At 40.8% G+C, this 16865-nt stretch overlaps 7 protein-coding genes across 7 annotated transcripts; 3 read left to right on the top strand and 4 right to left on the bottom strand.

The window, feature by feature from the left end:
• Window positions 1-149: 149 nt before the first annotated feature.
• Window positions 150-1916, top strand: VTP21DRAFT_2345 (uncharacterized protein; the record flags this gene model as incomplete). Its single annotated transcript, XM_069392528.1, has 1 exon — window positions 150-1916. The coding sequence occupies one exon, from the start codon at window positions 150-152 to the stop codon at window positions 1914-1916; it is 1767 nt and encodes a 588-aa protein (XP_069250234.1).
• Window positions 1917-2370: 454 nt separating this feature from the next.
• On the bottom strand, window positions 2371-3390 carry VTP21DRAFT_2344 (uncharacterized protein; the record flags this gene model as incomplete). Its single annotated transcript, XM_069392527.1, has 3 exons — window positions 2371-3067; window positions 3124-3174; window positions 3236-3390. The coding sequence occupies 3 exons, from the start codon at window positions 3388-3390 to the stop codon at window positions 2371-2373; spliced, it is 903 nt and encodes a 300-aa protein (XP_069250233.1).
• A 248-nt stretch (window positions 3391-3638) lies between these two features.
• VTP21DRAFT_2343 (uncharacterized protein) lies at window positions 3639-6177 on the top strand (the record flags this gene model as incomplete). The annotated part of the gene is made up of 10 exons (XM_069392526.1): window positions 3639-3673; window positions 3742-3848; window positions 3907-3996; window positions 4056-4189; window positions 4255-4401; window positions 4462-4536; window positions 4595-4628; window positions 4682-4989; window positions 5071-5318; window positions 5382-6177. The coding sequence occupies 10 exons, from the start codon at window positions 3639-3641 to the stop codon at window positions 6175-6177; spliced, it is 1974 nt and encodes a 657-aa protein (XP_069250232.1).
• A 372-nt stretch (window positions 6178-6549) lies between these two features.
• Window positions 6550-10491, bottom strand: VTP21DRAFT_2342 (uncharacterized protein; the record flags this gene model as incomplete). The annotated part of the gene is made up of 1 exon (XM_069392525.1): window positions 6550-10491. The coding sequence occupies one exon, from the start codon at window positions 10489-10491 to the stop codon at window positions 6550-6552; it is 3942 nt and encodes a 1313-aa protein (XP_069250231.1).
• A 302-nt stretch (window positions 10492-10793) lies between these two features.
• On the bottom strand, window positions 10794-12290 carry VTP21DRAFT_2341 (uncharacterized protein; the record flags this gene model as incomplete). Its single annotated transcript, XM_069392524.1, has 7 exons — window positions 10794-11180; window positions 11244-11321; window positions 11383-11530; window positions 11597-11709; window positions 11787-11836; window positions 11896-11947; window positions 12012-12290. 7 exons carry the CDS (start codon window positions 12288-12290, stop codon window positions 10794-10796), a joined length of 1107 nt encoding a protein of 368 aa, XP_069250230.1.
• Window positions 12291-13295: 1005 nt separating this feature from the next.
• Window positions 13296-15085, bottom strand: VTP21DRAFT_2340 (uncharacterized protein; the record flags this gene model as incomplete). The annotated part of the gene is made up of 3 exons (XM_069392523.1): window positions 13296-14412; window positions 14480-14968; window positions 15042-15085. The coding sequence occupies 3 exons, from the start codon at window positions 15083-15085 to the stop codon at window positions 13296-13298; spliced, it is 1650 nt and encodes a 549-aa protein (XP_069250229.1).
• Window positions 15086-15666: 581 nt separating this feature from the next.
• On the top strand, window positions 15667-16744 carry VTP21DRAFT_2339 (uncharacterized protein; the record flags this gene model as incomplete). Its single annotated transcript, XM_069392521.1, has 4 exons — window positions 15667-15838; window positions 15918-16010; window positions 16075-16253; window positions 16325-16744. 4 exons carry the CDS (start codon window positions 15667-15669, stop codon window positions 16742-16744), a joined length of 864 nt encoding a protein of 287 aa, XP_069250228.1.
• Window positions 16745-16865: the final 121 nt, after the last annotated feature.

Raw genomic sequence — 16865 nt, 5'->3', positions numbered from 1 at the left:
CGGAATTATTTGTTTTTTTCGCAAAATAACTGTCCCTAGAAATCCCCTTGCCATTTTCCAGACCCATGGTTATAAGATTTCAATATATATACACCTGATCCATTAAAGCATTTTTTCAAATTTTTTTATCACTTGAGACAATTTTAAAAATGAAGCCATACATAATCTCTCTATCAGTAGTTATTGCTCTGGCCAGTATAGCGCAGGCGGCACCCTCCAAGCGAGGCTATTACGATGATTCTATCGACAATGTCGATGTTCTCAATGATATCGACGTCTTGGATACAAACATAAATTCTGACACAACTGACATTCGAAACCGCAACTACAAATCACACGGACATCACCATCATTCGCCAGCCAATAAACGGGGATATTATGACGACTCTATTGACAATGTCGACGTCCTCAACGATATTGATGTTCTAAACACGAACATCAACTCGGACACAACCGACGTGCGAAATCGAAACTACAACTCTAAATCGCACGGGCATCATCATCACTCTGCAGCCAACAAGAGAGGGTATTACGATGGTTCTATCGACAATGTCGACGTTCTCAACGATATCGATGTCCTAGACACGAACATCAATTCAGACACTACGGAGGTTCGAAACCGCAACTCTAACTCTAAATCCCATGGACATCACCATCACTCTGCAGCCAACAAACGGGGGTATTATGACGACTCTATTGACAATGTCGACGTTCTCAACGATATCGATGTTCTAAATACAAACATTAATTCGGACACCACCGATGTACGAAACCGCAACTTCAACTCTAAACCGCACGGGCACCACCATCACTTAGCGGCCACCAAACGAGGCTTTATCGATGATTCGGTTAGCAATGTCGATATTGCTAACGAAATATCGGCTTTGAATACGAATATCAATTCGGATACGACAAATGTGGAGAATCGAAACATCAACGGCAAATCTCACGGCCATCATCACCATCACTCAGCGGCCAACAAGCGTGGGTGGTTCAGCAACTCAGGCAATAATGCTGACATTTTCGACCACCTTTCTTTCTTTAACACCAACTTTAACTCTGAAATAGAGTCGTTTGAAAATCGCAACGCTAATACTCGCGCCCGTGGTGATTACGATAACACCATAATCCATTGGAGAGATAAGCGCGGCTTTATTGATGATTCGGTTAGCAATGTCGACGTTGCCAACGAGCTATCCTTGCTGAATACTAATATTAATTCGGACACAACTGATGTGCAAAACCGCAACTTCAACACTAAGCATGGGCACCACCATCACCATCATCGTGCGACAGACAAACGTGGTTTTGTTGACGATTCTATCAGTAACGTGGACGTAGCGAATGAGTTCTCAATCCTGAACTCAAACATCAACTCCGACTCGACCAAAGTGCACAATCGCAATATGAACAGTAAATCACACGGACATCACAAACGCGGTCTTCTTGACGGTTCTCTCAACAATGCCGACATTCTTAGCCATATATCTCTATTTGATTCCACTCAAAATTCAGATGTCAGTATTTCTGAGAACCGCAATGCCAACACTCATGCTCATGGTGATTATGACAACAGTATTGTTCATTGGAAAGATAAGCGTGGCTTCATTGATGATTCTGTGAGCAATGTCGACGTCGCCAATGAGTTTTCAATTCTGAACACAAACATCAACTCGGACACGACTGATGTGCAAAACCGAAACTATAATTCACATGGCCACCATCACCACCATCATTCCGCCAAACGTCAATATATCGACGATTCTGTAGGGAATGTTGATGTGGCAAACGACTTCGGCCTTCTAAACACTAATATCAACTCCGATACTTATATCGTTGAAAACCGCAACTACCACGGAAAACATGGCGGGCACTGCAAGGGAAAACACCATCACAAACGGACGTCTGACTGCTGATATACAGTGCGAATCGGTCGTAGTGGTTTAGAGAATACTGCGATATATTGAAAATGTTGTTGATATTAATATAAAAAGTATATATTTAATTTTGCATCGAATTTTTCAAGTATCAACCGTAATGCTTTCTCTAGTTCATCTTTCGTTTTGATAACCAAATAATAATGTACATTCTAAATATAAAACGATAATTCATGAAAAGTTGGTATTGTTCACCGTATAGATATTCAACTCCAAATTCACTTCGCTTTAACTAGTCGCTTAACAGGTGAATACATTAAATTTTAGGACAATGTTATATGTATTCGCCCAATTTATGAAAAATTACTTTGGTTTACAATGAGGGGACACACTTTTGACGGATTTGTGCAGCTTATCTCCGCCTAATGGACTTTTACGAACAGATGCCTTGAGCGTTAAGTTACCAAGGATCTACTATATCTCATAAACAACTTTATTTTCCTTCTTCGTCTATAGCTTTATTAGATTTATTGCTCGGCCTCTTAATCGGGGTGCTCGTCTTCAACTGTTTAATATTGGTCGGTAGATACAATAGTTGGTTGGCATCCATTCCTGTTTTATCATATACTACCCAAGGTCCTGGTGCAGTTACCGGTTGCATTGACTTGGCAAGCAAAGATCTTAGGGGCTCAAAGTGCGAACTGCAACCCAAATTCTCGGGTTTGCGAAGTGCAATTGCACCCACCCGTTTCATTCCAAGGAGATCTCCGAGTCTTCTCTCTGCACCTCGGGGCAATGAGCATAGCCAGACATTTGATGCAAAACAAGCAAGCATCGGTAAATGAGCGTGAAGAAGCTGTGGTTGCACATCCGCGCGACAAACAAATACCGCCTCCACCATCGGCATGTCTTGTTCTCGTGTTTCTCCTGAACAATCCTGGGACATAGCATTTATTTGAACTTGTTTCTCGAGAGCTTTTGTAATGGCGTTGATACCAAAGATACACGCGTTTAGCTGGGGGGGTTTGGTGGTAGGTGCAGAAAGAGTGTCATCCAAAGTTTTGCTCTGGATTTTTTCAATACTCGTATCTGCTTGGCGTTTGCGTTTTCTTGATTCGAGTATTTGCTTGCGCTTAGCGTCCCGAAATTTGATCATTTCCCGGCGGTATTCTCCAATTGGAATCAACAAGCTTGGAATTACAAATGGGTAAGATAAAGATAGATAAATATCCAAAATTTGAAGTACCTGCAAAGTTCATCTAGTATAGCATTTTGTTCCTGCACACCAATATTAGGCCTGATAATGGGCATATGTGTCAATATAGAGAAATGAATATAAATCATTGATTATATTTTACCATGTGACGACTAGTGGAGAATCTAAGACATTTTTAAAGACGGTCCTGCGTTTTTTATCGCCTTCTCGAACACTGTTCCCCGATTTAACATTCACTGTTTTTGCCACTTGAGAGCTCCCCGAGCTAGGTTTTATGTTTTGCTGTTGCTTTTGCATTCTAGTTGTTTCCAACGTTAGAAGAATACATTGAAATGAGGATAACAGTCCTGTGGCTTGGATTTCTTATTTAGAACCTGGGTTCCAACATTGCTTGGGTGGGGGATCTCGTGTACGTTAAAGGGGAACTTTTTTGCCCCATCTCTCAAGAAATATATAACGGCAAAATAAGAAAGAAAGTGGGGGATTTTTCTTTATTTTTCCAAGTATCTTTTCTTTAACGTTCAAAGTATTCGAGTGTTTTGACTATGTCTCCCATACGTTTACATGAAACCCTGCGACTGTAAGATTATTGTCTAGACTTGAAATTATCATATGTAATATTCCTAATATCTTTTATAACCATATTAGTTATATAAGCAACGGGACTCTCATTTTGGAACCTTATTACCAAGATCCATCATCCAAACCTGAACTCTTAGTAATAGATAGAATTACGGGGAAAGTGCGACTGGATGGTAATACATCATCTCGTATACAGAATATTGAACCGAGACTAATCGTATTAACCGTTAGTACTTGAGAATGGCAATGCACTTGTCCCATCTGAAAAAAAACATGCCCTGACAGTGTATGGTGTATTTGGGTTTATTCGCCTAATATCTGGTGTGTTTTTCAATTCGGAATTGTATTTTGTCGCTTATTATTAAACATATTGATACTAGGAGAGCGCATGGTCGTTATCACACAGCGCCAACGTGTAGGACGCCTCGGAGAGCATGATATCTACCGCGCTACTGCCGTTAAAATTATACCTGTTACAACTCCTGAGAAAGAACAGCAATTATCCACTTCACAAGTATGTTTTGCTTGTTATCAATTTCGATTGTTTGAGACTGATATATGAATTTTATGCGCTTGAAGATGGAGGACGAGAAAGCATATCTACAGTTATTGGAAAATCATTTGCAAGGGCACGCATTTCATTTTTCATACACTTACGACTTGACTCAAACTTTGCAAAGGCAGTTGCAACTGACTAGCCAAGTTGGCTTGCCTTTGTGGAAACGTGTAAGTTAGCACTTTGGAGCTTGCTGAGGAATTTTTCTGAGCGATTGCTGTTCTTATTAGGCAGATGAAAGATTTTTCTGGAATCGATATATGCAGACGAAATTGATTGAAGAGACCGAAAATGGACAATATAATGTAATCCAACCGTATTATTCAATACTGACTCATTATATTAACAATTATTTACCTTTAGTTTGATGCGTTTATCTTGCCAGTCATGCATGGGTGTAAGTTATTTTGATACACTTCGTATTGTGCAGTTACTCATGATAAATTATAGTTGCAGAAGCAGTTCAAACCTCGATTAAGGGTAAGAGTTTCATCTTTGCCTTAATTTCGCGCCGCAGCCGCTACCGCGCCGGCACGCGCTATTTCTCTCGTGGTGTTGATCTTGAAGGGAACGTGTCCAACTTTGTTGAAACTGAGCAGCTAGTTCTGCTTGACGGTCCTTCAGCTGGAGGAGCAACCATCACCGGAAAGATCAAGATGTCGTATGTCCAGATACGAGGCTCCATTCCTATATTTTGGGCGCAAATGGTTAATATGAAATATGTACCAAAAATGCTTATTCAAGATAAAGTTCAAACAGTAAGTAAACTCCGAATTGTTTTATAGTGTTTTCTATTGGCCATAAGATTTATTTTGATACTTATATTTAACTGAAAATAGCCTTCTGCATTTAAGCGTCATGTCGACAAAGTCCTCGACTCGTACGGACCAACTATCATGATTAACCTCGTGAACACCAAAGGACACGAGATGGACGTTGCCAATGCTTTTGAGAAACAAGTCAATCGACTTAAGGATGAGAGAGTGCGTTACTTGCATTTTGACTTCCATAAGGAGTGCAAGCGGATGCGATGGGATCGTATTCAACTGCTTATCAACCAAATTGAAAGCGATTTGTTGCAGCAAGGGTATGCATATATATTCAGTTGCTTTGTATTTACTTGCAAACTTGGTTAAAATTTCGTTTCAAGCTATTGTTATGTGGATGAAACCGCCCCTGGAGAAAAAGTTCGCCGACTTCAGCAGTCTGTTTGCCGCACCAACTGTATGGATTGCCTCGATCGTACCAACGTGGTCCAATCCATGCTTGCGCGCCATGCTCTCAATCGCCAGCTTCGCGAAGTTGGGGTTCTTGGCCAGGATGAAGACATTGTTGCGTTTGAGACTTTTTACTTCCTATTCCGTAACGTGTGGGCTGATAATGCTGATGCAGTGAGCATTGCGTACTCCGGTACGGGCGCATTGAAGACTGATTTTACTCGCACGGGGAATCGCACTAAAGCTGGGGCGCTGCAGGATCTCGTGAATTCAATCGTGCGCTACGTCAAAAACAATTATTTGGATGGGGCACGACAAGATGCATATGATCTTGCATTGGGAAATTTTGTACCTCCCACTGCTGAGGAATACACTGGCTCTCCCTTTGTTAGAGAGCAAGCACTTAGATTCCGTATCGTACCTTATATTTTTGCTCTTGGAATTTTGATGCTTGTTTTTGGCACAATTCTGCGTGTCACTTCTGGATTCAGCCTTTTCACCGTTTTCACGTTTTTCTGGCTTGCCGTGGTGGTGACAGCTTATCGCTTCATGTTCGATAATGGTGTACAATTCGTTAATTGGCCTAAGCTTGTGCCCTTAGATTTTCTGGAGGCGGCAGCTGCGGCGGCACCAGGTATCAAGTCACCTGCTGTGCGTTCCACTACTCTTACCGCTAAGGCTGGCGAGATTTTAACCAAGTTGGAGAGAGAGAAAACTAGAATTGATTAGGTCTATTTTTCGTCCTATCCTTTATTTTGTTTTACATCCAATTTTTTAACCATTTTAAGGAATAATGGACTAAATATAAAATTAAGCATTTACTAGCCAACAAACTCAAGGATGAGCAAAGTACATTTTATGTTTGCCGCAAGTAATCATATCTAAGGATAAACCTCAAAATTTCTTAGCGTAGCATTTACTTTTAACCAGCTAGAACATTTGAATTATCCAAGAGGAAAAAAAAATTCAATGTGATAGCAGACAATAAATAAATTCATAAACCCAATTCAGCCAAAATATATAAAATTTAATAGTGAATAGCATGTAAATAAAATTCTAATATGAAGTAAACAAACAAAAAATAATCATATAAAAGCCATATTAGATCAATTCTTTTACACGTTGCATTCCACGTACTCCAACCAAACTCTCAACTAACTCAAAACTCCTGCTGGCCTCGTTATTCGTGCCAATCCAATCCAAAAGTACCTCGTCCTCTGCATTATTCACCAATCCCATCGCTAACTCCTGTCTCAACTTCTTCGCATTCGAATCTTCCCCATTTTCCCCAAAATCGAAGCAAAATCGACGCAAATGGTGTAAAGCTACTGCGTACAGGAATTCATTTCTTGCCTTTGTGATTAGACCGCGAGCCACAGCCTTCATATATGCCCTCAACACAATATCATCCCTTTCCGCCGACTCAAAATAGTCTGCACTCCTGACAATATCATTCAATCTCAGTGAAATCGAAGAAAGAGCATCTGATTGCTCCTCCCACACGCAAAGACGATAATCAGAAGCGAAATGCATGGATAGTGGGAGCACGAGAAGGCGTGCGAAAAGCGTGTCACCGAATGAGATGGCAGCATATTGAGCAGCAAAATCAGAAAATAGACGGTGAAAGGGCAATCCGTTCGAGGTTGACTCAAAACACAATTCCAAATCCCCATCCACTGCATTAGGGGGCGGCTGGGAAGAGAGGAAATAAGCAATCGAGGTGCGAATAAAATCATTGCGTATGATTGTATCGGAGAGCAGGATTAACTTCATGATCGATACAATTCCTGAAGCCCAATATTGTCCGGTCACCTCGTTCGCGACTCTGAGAACCGCTAGAGCAGCAGATTCAATGGGAAAAGTGGATTTTTTCTTCCAAATTGTATCTACAGGGATCAGCGCCCATTCTCTCCACCAACAGTAAGAAGGATCCAGTGTTGTGACTAAGCTTTTGATCCCCTTTGCGTTTTGAGTACATAGCGCACGAGAGTGGGTGATATATTCGCTCCATCTCTCACTGAAGAGTGGAAGTAGCGCATCGACAACTTCAGAAGCATTCTCCTGAGAGTCTTGTGCCAAGAGATTATCGAGATTTGGTGGATGTAACACGACTTCAACAAGCAGAAAAGATGCCCACCATTCATCATCACATACCCTCAGTGCCATTAATGCGCTCCCGTAGTACGCATGGAAGATGCTCTTTCCCTCCTCCTCTTTTACAGCTGTTAGTCTCCTATCACATGCTTCTTTGTCAGCATAGAATAGCAGGTGAATAGCCCGCACCCAAGTACACAAAGATAATCCCACGTGCCGCGAAAAATATTTTGCCCACCCGAAATTAGTGTATCTCATAATTTCTGCGGAAACCTCGCGTAAAACACGAACTATATTAAGGGTTTCGGGGGAAATTAACTTGTTGAGCGCAGACTTCTCTCCTAGTCGTGAAATGTTGAATGCCAATTTAACATGTTGCAGCCAAGCATTAATAATCTCTCCGCTTGCAACTAGGTTCTGACAGAATGCTGCTGCTAGAGGGCGATATACTCCAGCTAAATTCTCGACTTGAACGCTAATTTCTGAATCTCCACGACTCCTACTCCATCCATCTCGAAAATCTTGCAATACTTTTCCAAGAGGCTCGGCAAAACAAGCATGTCTCAACTGATCCAGTTTAGTCCACACGCCTTTGATCATGTTTGCATCAGTAGGAGGATTCCGATCCAAGTACTGACACCACGCAGCTACATAGCCCACCAAAGCGCCTCTTAATTGTTCCCGATATTTTTTGAAGTTATCTGTTTCCTGCATCAAGTCTCTTTCAGTTAACATATCAACCGCAAGAGATATGAATGCTGTTGGCTGTGTCCAGCAGATGGAGTGGGCAGGAGTTGAGCGGGTAGTATCAGATGCGACATGTGTAAGAGATATAAGCAGGCGCAGCAGGGTAATAACTCGAATCCACTTCCATTCATGTTGTTTGTTTCCATTATTTTTAATGGGATTTTCACTCACCAACGAATGCAGCTCTTGTATCCATGATGAAAATTGTGGGAAACACTGTTCAAAGAGATCGCACCTCAGTCCGTAGGCAGCCAGCACTTCAAACAAACGAAGGGATTCTACTTGTAACTCGTATGCGAGCAATGGGTTATGGACAGCTTCGGGCGGTATGAAAATAAATTTCAATAGTGAGTCCACTTGATTATTGACTTCTGGTTCGCCATCATCGTCATCTGAGGTTACGCCGGCTATTTTTTCAGCTGCTGCCCTGTTTCCCATGCAAACCACTCTCAAGACTCTGAGCGCCATCACCTTTGGTGCCGATGAAACTTCAAGAGCAGGCCATGTAAGATCGATAAACTGTTGGTGCAATGCTCCTAGCAGCTTTGGAACTTGTGCGATCATATCTGCGCTGGAGGGTGAATGGCGTGCTATACGAAGTAAAATCTCTAATATCTGATGATTACAGATATCGGGAAGCTTGCATCGATCAAGAAGATAACGGAGTCGAGGGAGAAGATTCATTTTCAACCATCCTGCCACGAGATCGCGCGCAGCTATCCCTGCATGAGAATCAATCGTCATATCAACCTCTGCCCCCATATCTCTCTCATCGGTACCATCTTCTGATTTATTAATCTCTATTCCATATTCCATCCGGGATTTCAATCTCACTCCGCTGGGGGAACCAAGTGCGACTCCTTCATATCCACGCTCCATCATTCCTAGGCGATCCATAAGCTCCTCGGTCACATCCCCAGCGCACATCCAAGCCCACATGCATTGAATTGCTGCACCCACAACTGAATCATGTCGGTGATCGAGACATATTCGCACGAGTGTCGGAGCCTTTAGGTGAATCAAGTATGAGAGGATTTCATCAGAAAGCTTTGGAGGAGAATATTCGCCTCTTTTTGCACGCAGCACAATGCGAGTGATAATATTTAGCGGGATTACGCGTTGACTAGGTACCTGGCTCCGAGATAAATGCAGTAGCTCCGAAAGAGTATAGCCAGGCTGATCGGGATCCTCCCCATGATGGTGAAGGCCTTGAAAAACTGGGAGAGGTATGGAAGGATCGATCACTTCACCGTGAAACCCGAAACGAACGCGAACAATTGGCGTATCACTTTCATTTATATCCTGAGAGTGATTCTTAGAGGTAGACGAATGCCCGTAGCCCATCCACTCAAGCTTTTCAGGTTCTTCAGGAACGTCCTTGAAATATTTTTCCTTCAACGCTTGTGGGGTATCCATTGCTTCTTCGTCTTCTACTCTACTTTCGCTTTTCTGTGCTTTGTGCTCCTCTTCTGGAATTTGTTCTTCTACATCTTTCAGAACAATAATTTCTGCATCCTCTTTAAACCGCACAGTTCCAGATTTTTCGCCTTTTTTCTTAGGAATTGGTGCTTCAGGGTCAGGCCTTTCTGATACCGGTTTGCGACGAAGTAGGGCTTCTACTATCTCCTTTCCATAAGTTTCACGTAGAACGCGCTGGGCTTCAATAATTTCATCCACAGTCATTCCTTCAATGCGTTTCATGTTTTCCTCGTGGATCTCGGAGTACAATGAACGGTTTGAATCTGCTCGATTATTTTCAGCAATCGCTTGATCGAAATTAGTATTCTCTGAGGGGCGAGAGTTACCGCGAGGAAATTGGCTGCGATGTACGGGTTCAGGGAATCCAGTTGCAGGCACCACTCTATTAAAATTTGAATCGCTGCATTTACGCTCCCTCACTTGGCCAATAACGCCGCCTCCAACAGCTTCCATGTCTACGATCTTTTCCGATCCACTAACATTTGCTTTATCCCTTCGCATCGCAAATATAGATTTTTTCTTTTTTGACGTTTGCTCGCGTACCGGTTCAGCACCACCAGTCAAACTAGAATCAATTGATACTACATCACGCTGGTTTTGTGAACTTCGAATAAGGGTGGCAGCAGGATTAACATTAGGGGAAGAAAGAAATTCTTTCTGAAGTTGCAATAAATCATCTTCAGTTTCTCTCGGATCGGCACGTTGTCGAAAATGCGGATTCATGTCTGATTAGAAACGTATTGACATTAGCGTCCAAGATATTTTAGTTTGTGACTGCTTTATCGTGTGTATTCTATATTCGTGGTAATATGTTTGATAGAAATATGAAATGTTTTTTGAGTGCACATAAATGATATATGGCACGTAAGAGTAGGAAATATTAGCAATTTACTTTTCATGCCACATATATATCAAATAGATGTTTTCTAGGTTCTTTTCAACCTGAATGCGATCGAAATAATTTTCTTATAGATTAAAATACAAGCAAAGGAAAGGAATGTTGAAAAAGAAAGATGGCAAAGTGATCATTCAAATCGTGACTGGTCATTCAATGCAACACATACTGCCGCCTTGTTGTGTCCATTATATTGCCTTATTAACTCTCCTTGACTTAAGTCGAGCAATCTAGCAGTATGGTCTGACGATGCAGTAACCAGATACGCAGAATCTGCCGAAAACGAGCAATCCCAGACCCATCGCTGATGACCCATAAGAGTCCGCTCTAGTTCAAAACTATTATCACGCGCATCCCAAATCTTGACCGTGGTATCTGCGCTACAGGTAGCTAAGTGTTTGACATCAGGAGAAAGCAAACACTTTGTTAAATAACGTGTATGCGCGCTGAACGATTTGATGGGCTGAAGCTGTGTCGCATCTTTCCCACCTGACATGCGCCACACAAACACTGTTCCCTATAATTAAGAATGCAGTTGAGCAAAAGGATTCATGTATAATCATAATATCTGCAAACATACTTTATTATTCCCAGCAATTAGCAGAGTGCCATCTGATCCAGCCGTAAGGGACCTCATGGGCACATCATCTTCAGGTACCTTTGCCAAAAGTTACTTTTTGAGTTCTCGGGCTAAAATACTGTTATAAAGTAGGATTTACCAATTCAAAACTACAGCAGTTTTTTGCAAGATCCCATATTCGAATACTTCCGGATTGATCGCAAGAAATAAGCTCCCCTTGATTTGGATGAATTATCACATCATTGACTGGGGCCTTATGGTCGAAGTTGCGCTGTACAGTTGCAGATCTAAAGCCAGATCCAAACAATAAACCGATTAAATTATAAAGCGAAAAAAAAATAGAGAATACCCACCGTAGATCCCATATTTTCACTGTGCCATCCTCGCTGCCTGTCACCATCCACTTTCCTTCGCTATGGAAACTAACAGCGGTAATATTACTTGTGTGCCCATCAAATGATGCTACCTTCAGTAGAAAAAAAAAGTTATATGTTTATCGTATGCCGTGACTACACATCCTTTATATAAAATGCATATGCCTACAGGGTTCGGGTTATTGCTATTAATATCGTAGAGTCGCACATGAGGATTTCCTGTTAAGATGATTATTGTATAAATATAAAGGAATTAACAAATATAAAGAAGTGCTTACCCGCAGCAGCAAGGTATCTTCTATCTGGCGAAATAGCGAGTTTATTCACTTGCTAATTATTATATCCAATTATTCGCTCTATACCCATAGAAGTTATTTTTTCAAACATCGCCTACCGAATCAGGATGCTGAATTGTCCGCGAGCATATTCCACTCAGTGCTTCCCAAAATCGTATTGTGTGATCATAGCCTGCGGTCACCAATATCACCGAATGAGTCTCTTGATTATGAACGGGATTGTGTTGTGCATAATAATACTGTCCTGAGTTATATTGCCCACTTCCTCCACCAACAGCAGGCTGAGGCTGAGGCTGAGGCTGGTTGGATGGAGCAGCGCGTTGCTGAAATTGGTATCCATGGTTTTGCTGTTGCTGCGGTTTATTATAACCACGCATCGTAGGGTCAAGCAGATAATGGGGCGAAGATCTCTCGAGCAATGAAGTTAGAACGCGAGAGGATGGAATTACTACGTCAATTTTTAGGTTAGAATCTAACCTAACATTTCAACCATATGTCATTGTAGTCTTTGATAATGCTTAATACATGGTAGATTCAGTGTACATCAATTAAGTTTAAAAAACTATTTAAAATATTAAAGACAAATCTAAGGCAGTATTTTATTCGCAAACGACTAGTACAAACGGTGATGATGGCTATTTGAAGGTAGAATATTGGGTGAGCATTCAATATAAATAATTGAAATGATGATAGCAAAAGCAAGAACACTTGTTAGAATAAAACAAGAGTCCAGAGAATAGAACTCTCCATAAAAGTTGTTTTATAATAATAGTATTCAAATATGTCGAGTAAAAATGAAATTTGAAGACTCACCAGATCTTTATTCTTCCTGAGATTTTGATGCCCGCAAACGTGCATAAAAGGCATCACGCTTATTGACGATGGGCATGTGGATTCCGTGCCAGTAACCGTAGCCAGCGACGACGCCGAGACCAATGGAGATTGAAAGATCGAGAATGAGACGCTTACGGAGTTTGCCAGTAATAGGTGCGATTGCCATGGTTTCTTTGATTTTGATTTGTTAGAAACTAGATTACTCGAAGTGAGATAAAATTTGTTTATAAATTTTTTAACAAGGGGGTATGTGGCTTGGTTTATTCACAGTTCAGTTATTGTAATTTCGCGGATCATACAAAATAGAAGACCTCAATCTTATTACAAAGTCAATATACGATATATAGACAAAGAGATAAAAGAAATTATACAGTATCCTTCACAATCGCATACACTCCAAAAAATTCCATAAAAGCAAGCAAATAATAAAGTTAACAAATAATAACCGTATATACGTAAAAAAAAAAAGATATATCAAATATATTTTATCAAACCAAATAAATAGTTATATGGAAAATGTGATCTACCTTCACTCGAATTCACGATAGTTAGTAATTTAAATATTGAAATGATGAGACTTGCTTATTTTCTTCGTGGTCATGCTGTATATTCTGCACTTGTAGCTTAGTTACCTCCAATGCATTACTTCCTCGTGCTTGCCTATTCTCTTTAGGAGCTCCATCATCTAAAAAAGTTGTCGATCCAACCGCGTTGATCTCCTCTATTAGCTCAAGAGGAAGAACCTGAGTATCTGGGAGGGTGGGTGGTGTTATGTCGTCGAAATCAGTATGAGGAGCAAATCCCATCGACTTGCCAAAGGCGAAACTTTTGCCTGTATTTATATGGGAGCCAGTACTGAAAGGAAAGCTTGAATAGAAGAGATGCTCTGTTGCACAATTTGAAGTATCTGGTGTGGACTGTCGTCGTCCCGACTCAGTAAAATAATTCTGGGTAGTAAATGGCCTCGCATTTTGATCAAAAGAGGGTACAAATTGCAAACTCGACGTCTCTGATGGCCTAATTGAAGTTGAAAAATCTGTCACCGGCATCTCTTGCTCATTCCAGTTTAATGAATTCTCAGATACTGGCAATGATAATCGATTGTGATTTTCACGTATCGTCCTTTCTACTGTTGGGTCACTTAGCCTTCGCTGATGTCCGCTGACTAGTCCCTCGGATATATGCGGCAATCTCAAAGTGGGAGATATTTTGTCGTCCCCCAGATCCAATGCATCGAACGCTGCCTCAGCTTCAGCGATGGCCTCTGAGGATATTTTACGCCCATTTGTTACTGAAGTTGTGGAAAGCAGTGAGTCCTTTGCATAATTCCCGAGAGAGACTCCATTAGACACGCCTTGACAAATTTCAAGCTTTTTGCTTTGATTATAGCTTGAAGAAATAGGAAATGGGTCAGAGCTATCCGTTTCTAGCTCATGGTGGGGCCTATTTCCAACTTCGTTGAACCGGTGAGGAGGTGGTGATTCTATGACGACATTTTCTGGGATTTCATCTTCTCCACCGTTGTGCAGATAATGACAGCGCTTCCCATAGGGACAATGGCCATACTCGTGAAAAGTACGACACAATTTTGTCTTAAAATTCCAGTGCCTGAATACAGGTCGAAGTTCGGATTTATTGTGCGCATATTCACAGCGATTCCCGTATCTTGATATAAGCAGATTAATGGGGAGGCTTAATTCAATATACATTGAAAACTGTCGATGTTACTTACGGACAATAGCCATTTTCTTCAAGTGATCGACACATCTCTGTACGGTAGAGTTCGGGTTTTCTACGTGCTCTTCCGCTACTCTGCTTCCTTGCTCGACTTGCAATCTCCTCCATATTGCCACTCATGCCTTTATATGAACGGTGACACTCTACGCTGATTTCGTTCCCTTTGACTGAGTCGTTAAGTGAATTCCCAGGTGAGCGAATACGTCTTGGTTTCTTTGGAGGCTCGCTTGACATACTATTTGCCAAAGGGGCTGTGCTTGTCGCAATAGAATTCAATTCTGTTGAGATGCCAAGGTGATTCTTTGGAATAGTGGAGGTGTATTGAAGAGGATCCACATCGTATTGCTGCTCGTGATTGGAGCAGTGGTTTGAACTCACGATTGGAGAGGTTTTTAAATCAGCAATATTAGACTTCTTGCAGATATCCAAGGACGTATTCTCGTTGTTTTTCTGCCGTTTCGAGTTCTCAAGTTCCTTATTTTTTCTTAAGCGTATAAAGGGTATTTGTATTCTGGTTGATCTTGCTTAATCCTAAGTAAATTTTCTTCAATAGTTACCTTTTTTTTTGTGTAGTAATCGCCTTGCGATGATGTGGGGCCATATCCTACGACTCGCTTAATAAGGTTAAATGCTCGATTGAATTAAGCTAAAAATAAAAACTAAAATAAAATCAATAGAAGATAATGAAAATCAAATCTTCAACAGTGAAAAGGAGTATGTGTGAATCGAGAATTAGTGTAGTGACCTATCAATGACAGAAAATATTATCTAAGAATAAAAAGAATGCTCGATGCCAAGAATGAAACGTAGTTTTAAAAATAGTTGCCACCAAATAAAAATAATGAGAAACAAATATAGAAAATCACAAAAGAGACCGTAATTTGGCACTTGATCTCGGCACGCTAGTTCAATAATTTGGTAGGAATCATACTGAATAACTCACCTATTATTGTGTTGAATGATCAATAATGGCGTGAGGAAAAAATAAAATGATGCTAGGTAGAAGTGAAGAGTAAGACAATTCTTCCTGAAAAAGTGACTAAAATTAAATAAGTCACAGAGTGGCTGATTTACAATATGACGTTTGGGGGGCTTATATCGATTGCGCGTCTTCATTCTAAAGTGACCAAGGCGCGATCTTATAAAATTACCACAAGGAATTACAAGTTTAAGTAACGAATAATGCCAGCAAAGGAAGCAATTCAGGCTACTACGGTTATAGTGCATCCACTCGTTCTGCTTTCGGTTGTAGATCACTATAATCGTGTCGCGAGAAATACCAAGAAACGTGTGGTGGGAGTGTTATTAGGACAAGCAAAGGGGAAAACAGTGAATGTGGCGAACAGCTTTGCAGGTATACATATTGAATTTTCTCCTTAGAATTTCACTGTATTTTATGCTCATGTGTGCACTTAATCGCTGTTCTTTTTTAGTACCATTTGAAGAAGATGAAAAAGATCCGTCGGTCTGGTTCCTTGATCATAATTACGTAGAATCGATGAACGACATGTTTAAAAAAGTGAATGGTAACATTATACTCTACTACTGGATACTCAATCTAGTTATAGATTTCATTTTGTTTTTAAATAGCCAAGGAGAAATTGATTGGCTGGTACCACAGCGGTCCCAAACTACGTTCAAGCGACCTAGAAATCAATGAACTCTTCAAGAGATATACACCCAATCCCGTACTTGTGATCGTTGATGTAAAGTCCGATGATATCGGAATTCCTACAGATGCATACTTTGCAATTGAAGAAGTGTCGGATGTAAGATTTTTAGGTGTCACTATATTTCTCTATGATGCTATAATTTAATTTCAAAAAATTTATTTCCATAGGATGGAACGGAGACAAAGAAGACATTTATGCACGTTCCCTCCGAGATTCAGGCAGAAGAGGCAGAGGAGATAGGAGTGGAGCATCTACTCCGCGATATTAAGGATTCGGGTGTGGGGACTCTCTCTACACGAGTCACCAACCAACTCCATTCACTAAAAGGTCTGCAGCAACGACTCGAAAACATTCACGCCTATCTTTTGCGAGTTGTCGCTGGTAAGCTGCCTATTAACCACCAGATTATTTACAACCTCCAAGATATTTTCAACCTGCTACCGAATTTGAACACTCCGGATATGATTCGTGCTTTCTCCGTAAAGACAAATGATCAACTGTTAGTCGTGTATGTGAGCTCACTTATTCGAGCCGTGATTGCATTGCATAATCTGATTAACAATAAGGAGACACAAACGGAAGTGTAGAGTCAAAAGCCTGGTTTCTTCGAAAATCCTCATGCTTGTTTATTATTAAAGACAATATATATTTTTACAAAAACGACAACATAAATAATAATAAAAAAGGAATAGAAATGTGGAATCAAAA

This window comes from Calcarisporiella thermophila (assembly GCF_041956535.1).
Source record: "Calcarisporiella thermophila strain CBS 279.70 unplaced genomic scaffold VTP21scaffold_14, whole genome shotgun sequence".
In the NCBI taxonomy this organism is placed as follows: domain Eukaryota; kingdom Fungi; phylum Calcarisporiellomycota; class Calcarisporiellomycetes; order Calcarisporiellales; family Calcarisporiellaceae; genus Calcarisporiella; species Calcarisporiella thermophila.
The sequence above is the reverse complement of the archived record's forward strand: the minus strand, read 5'-3'. Positions and strand labels throughout refer to the sequence as shown.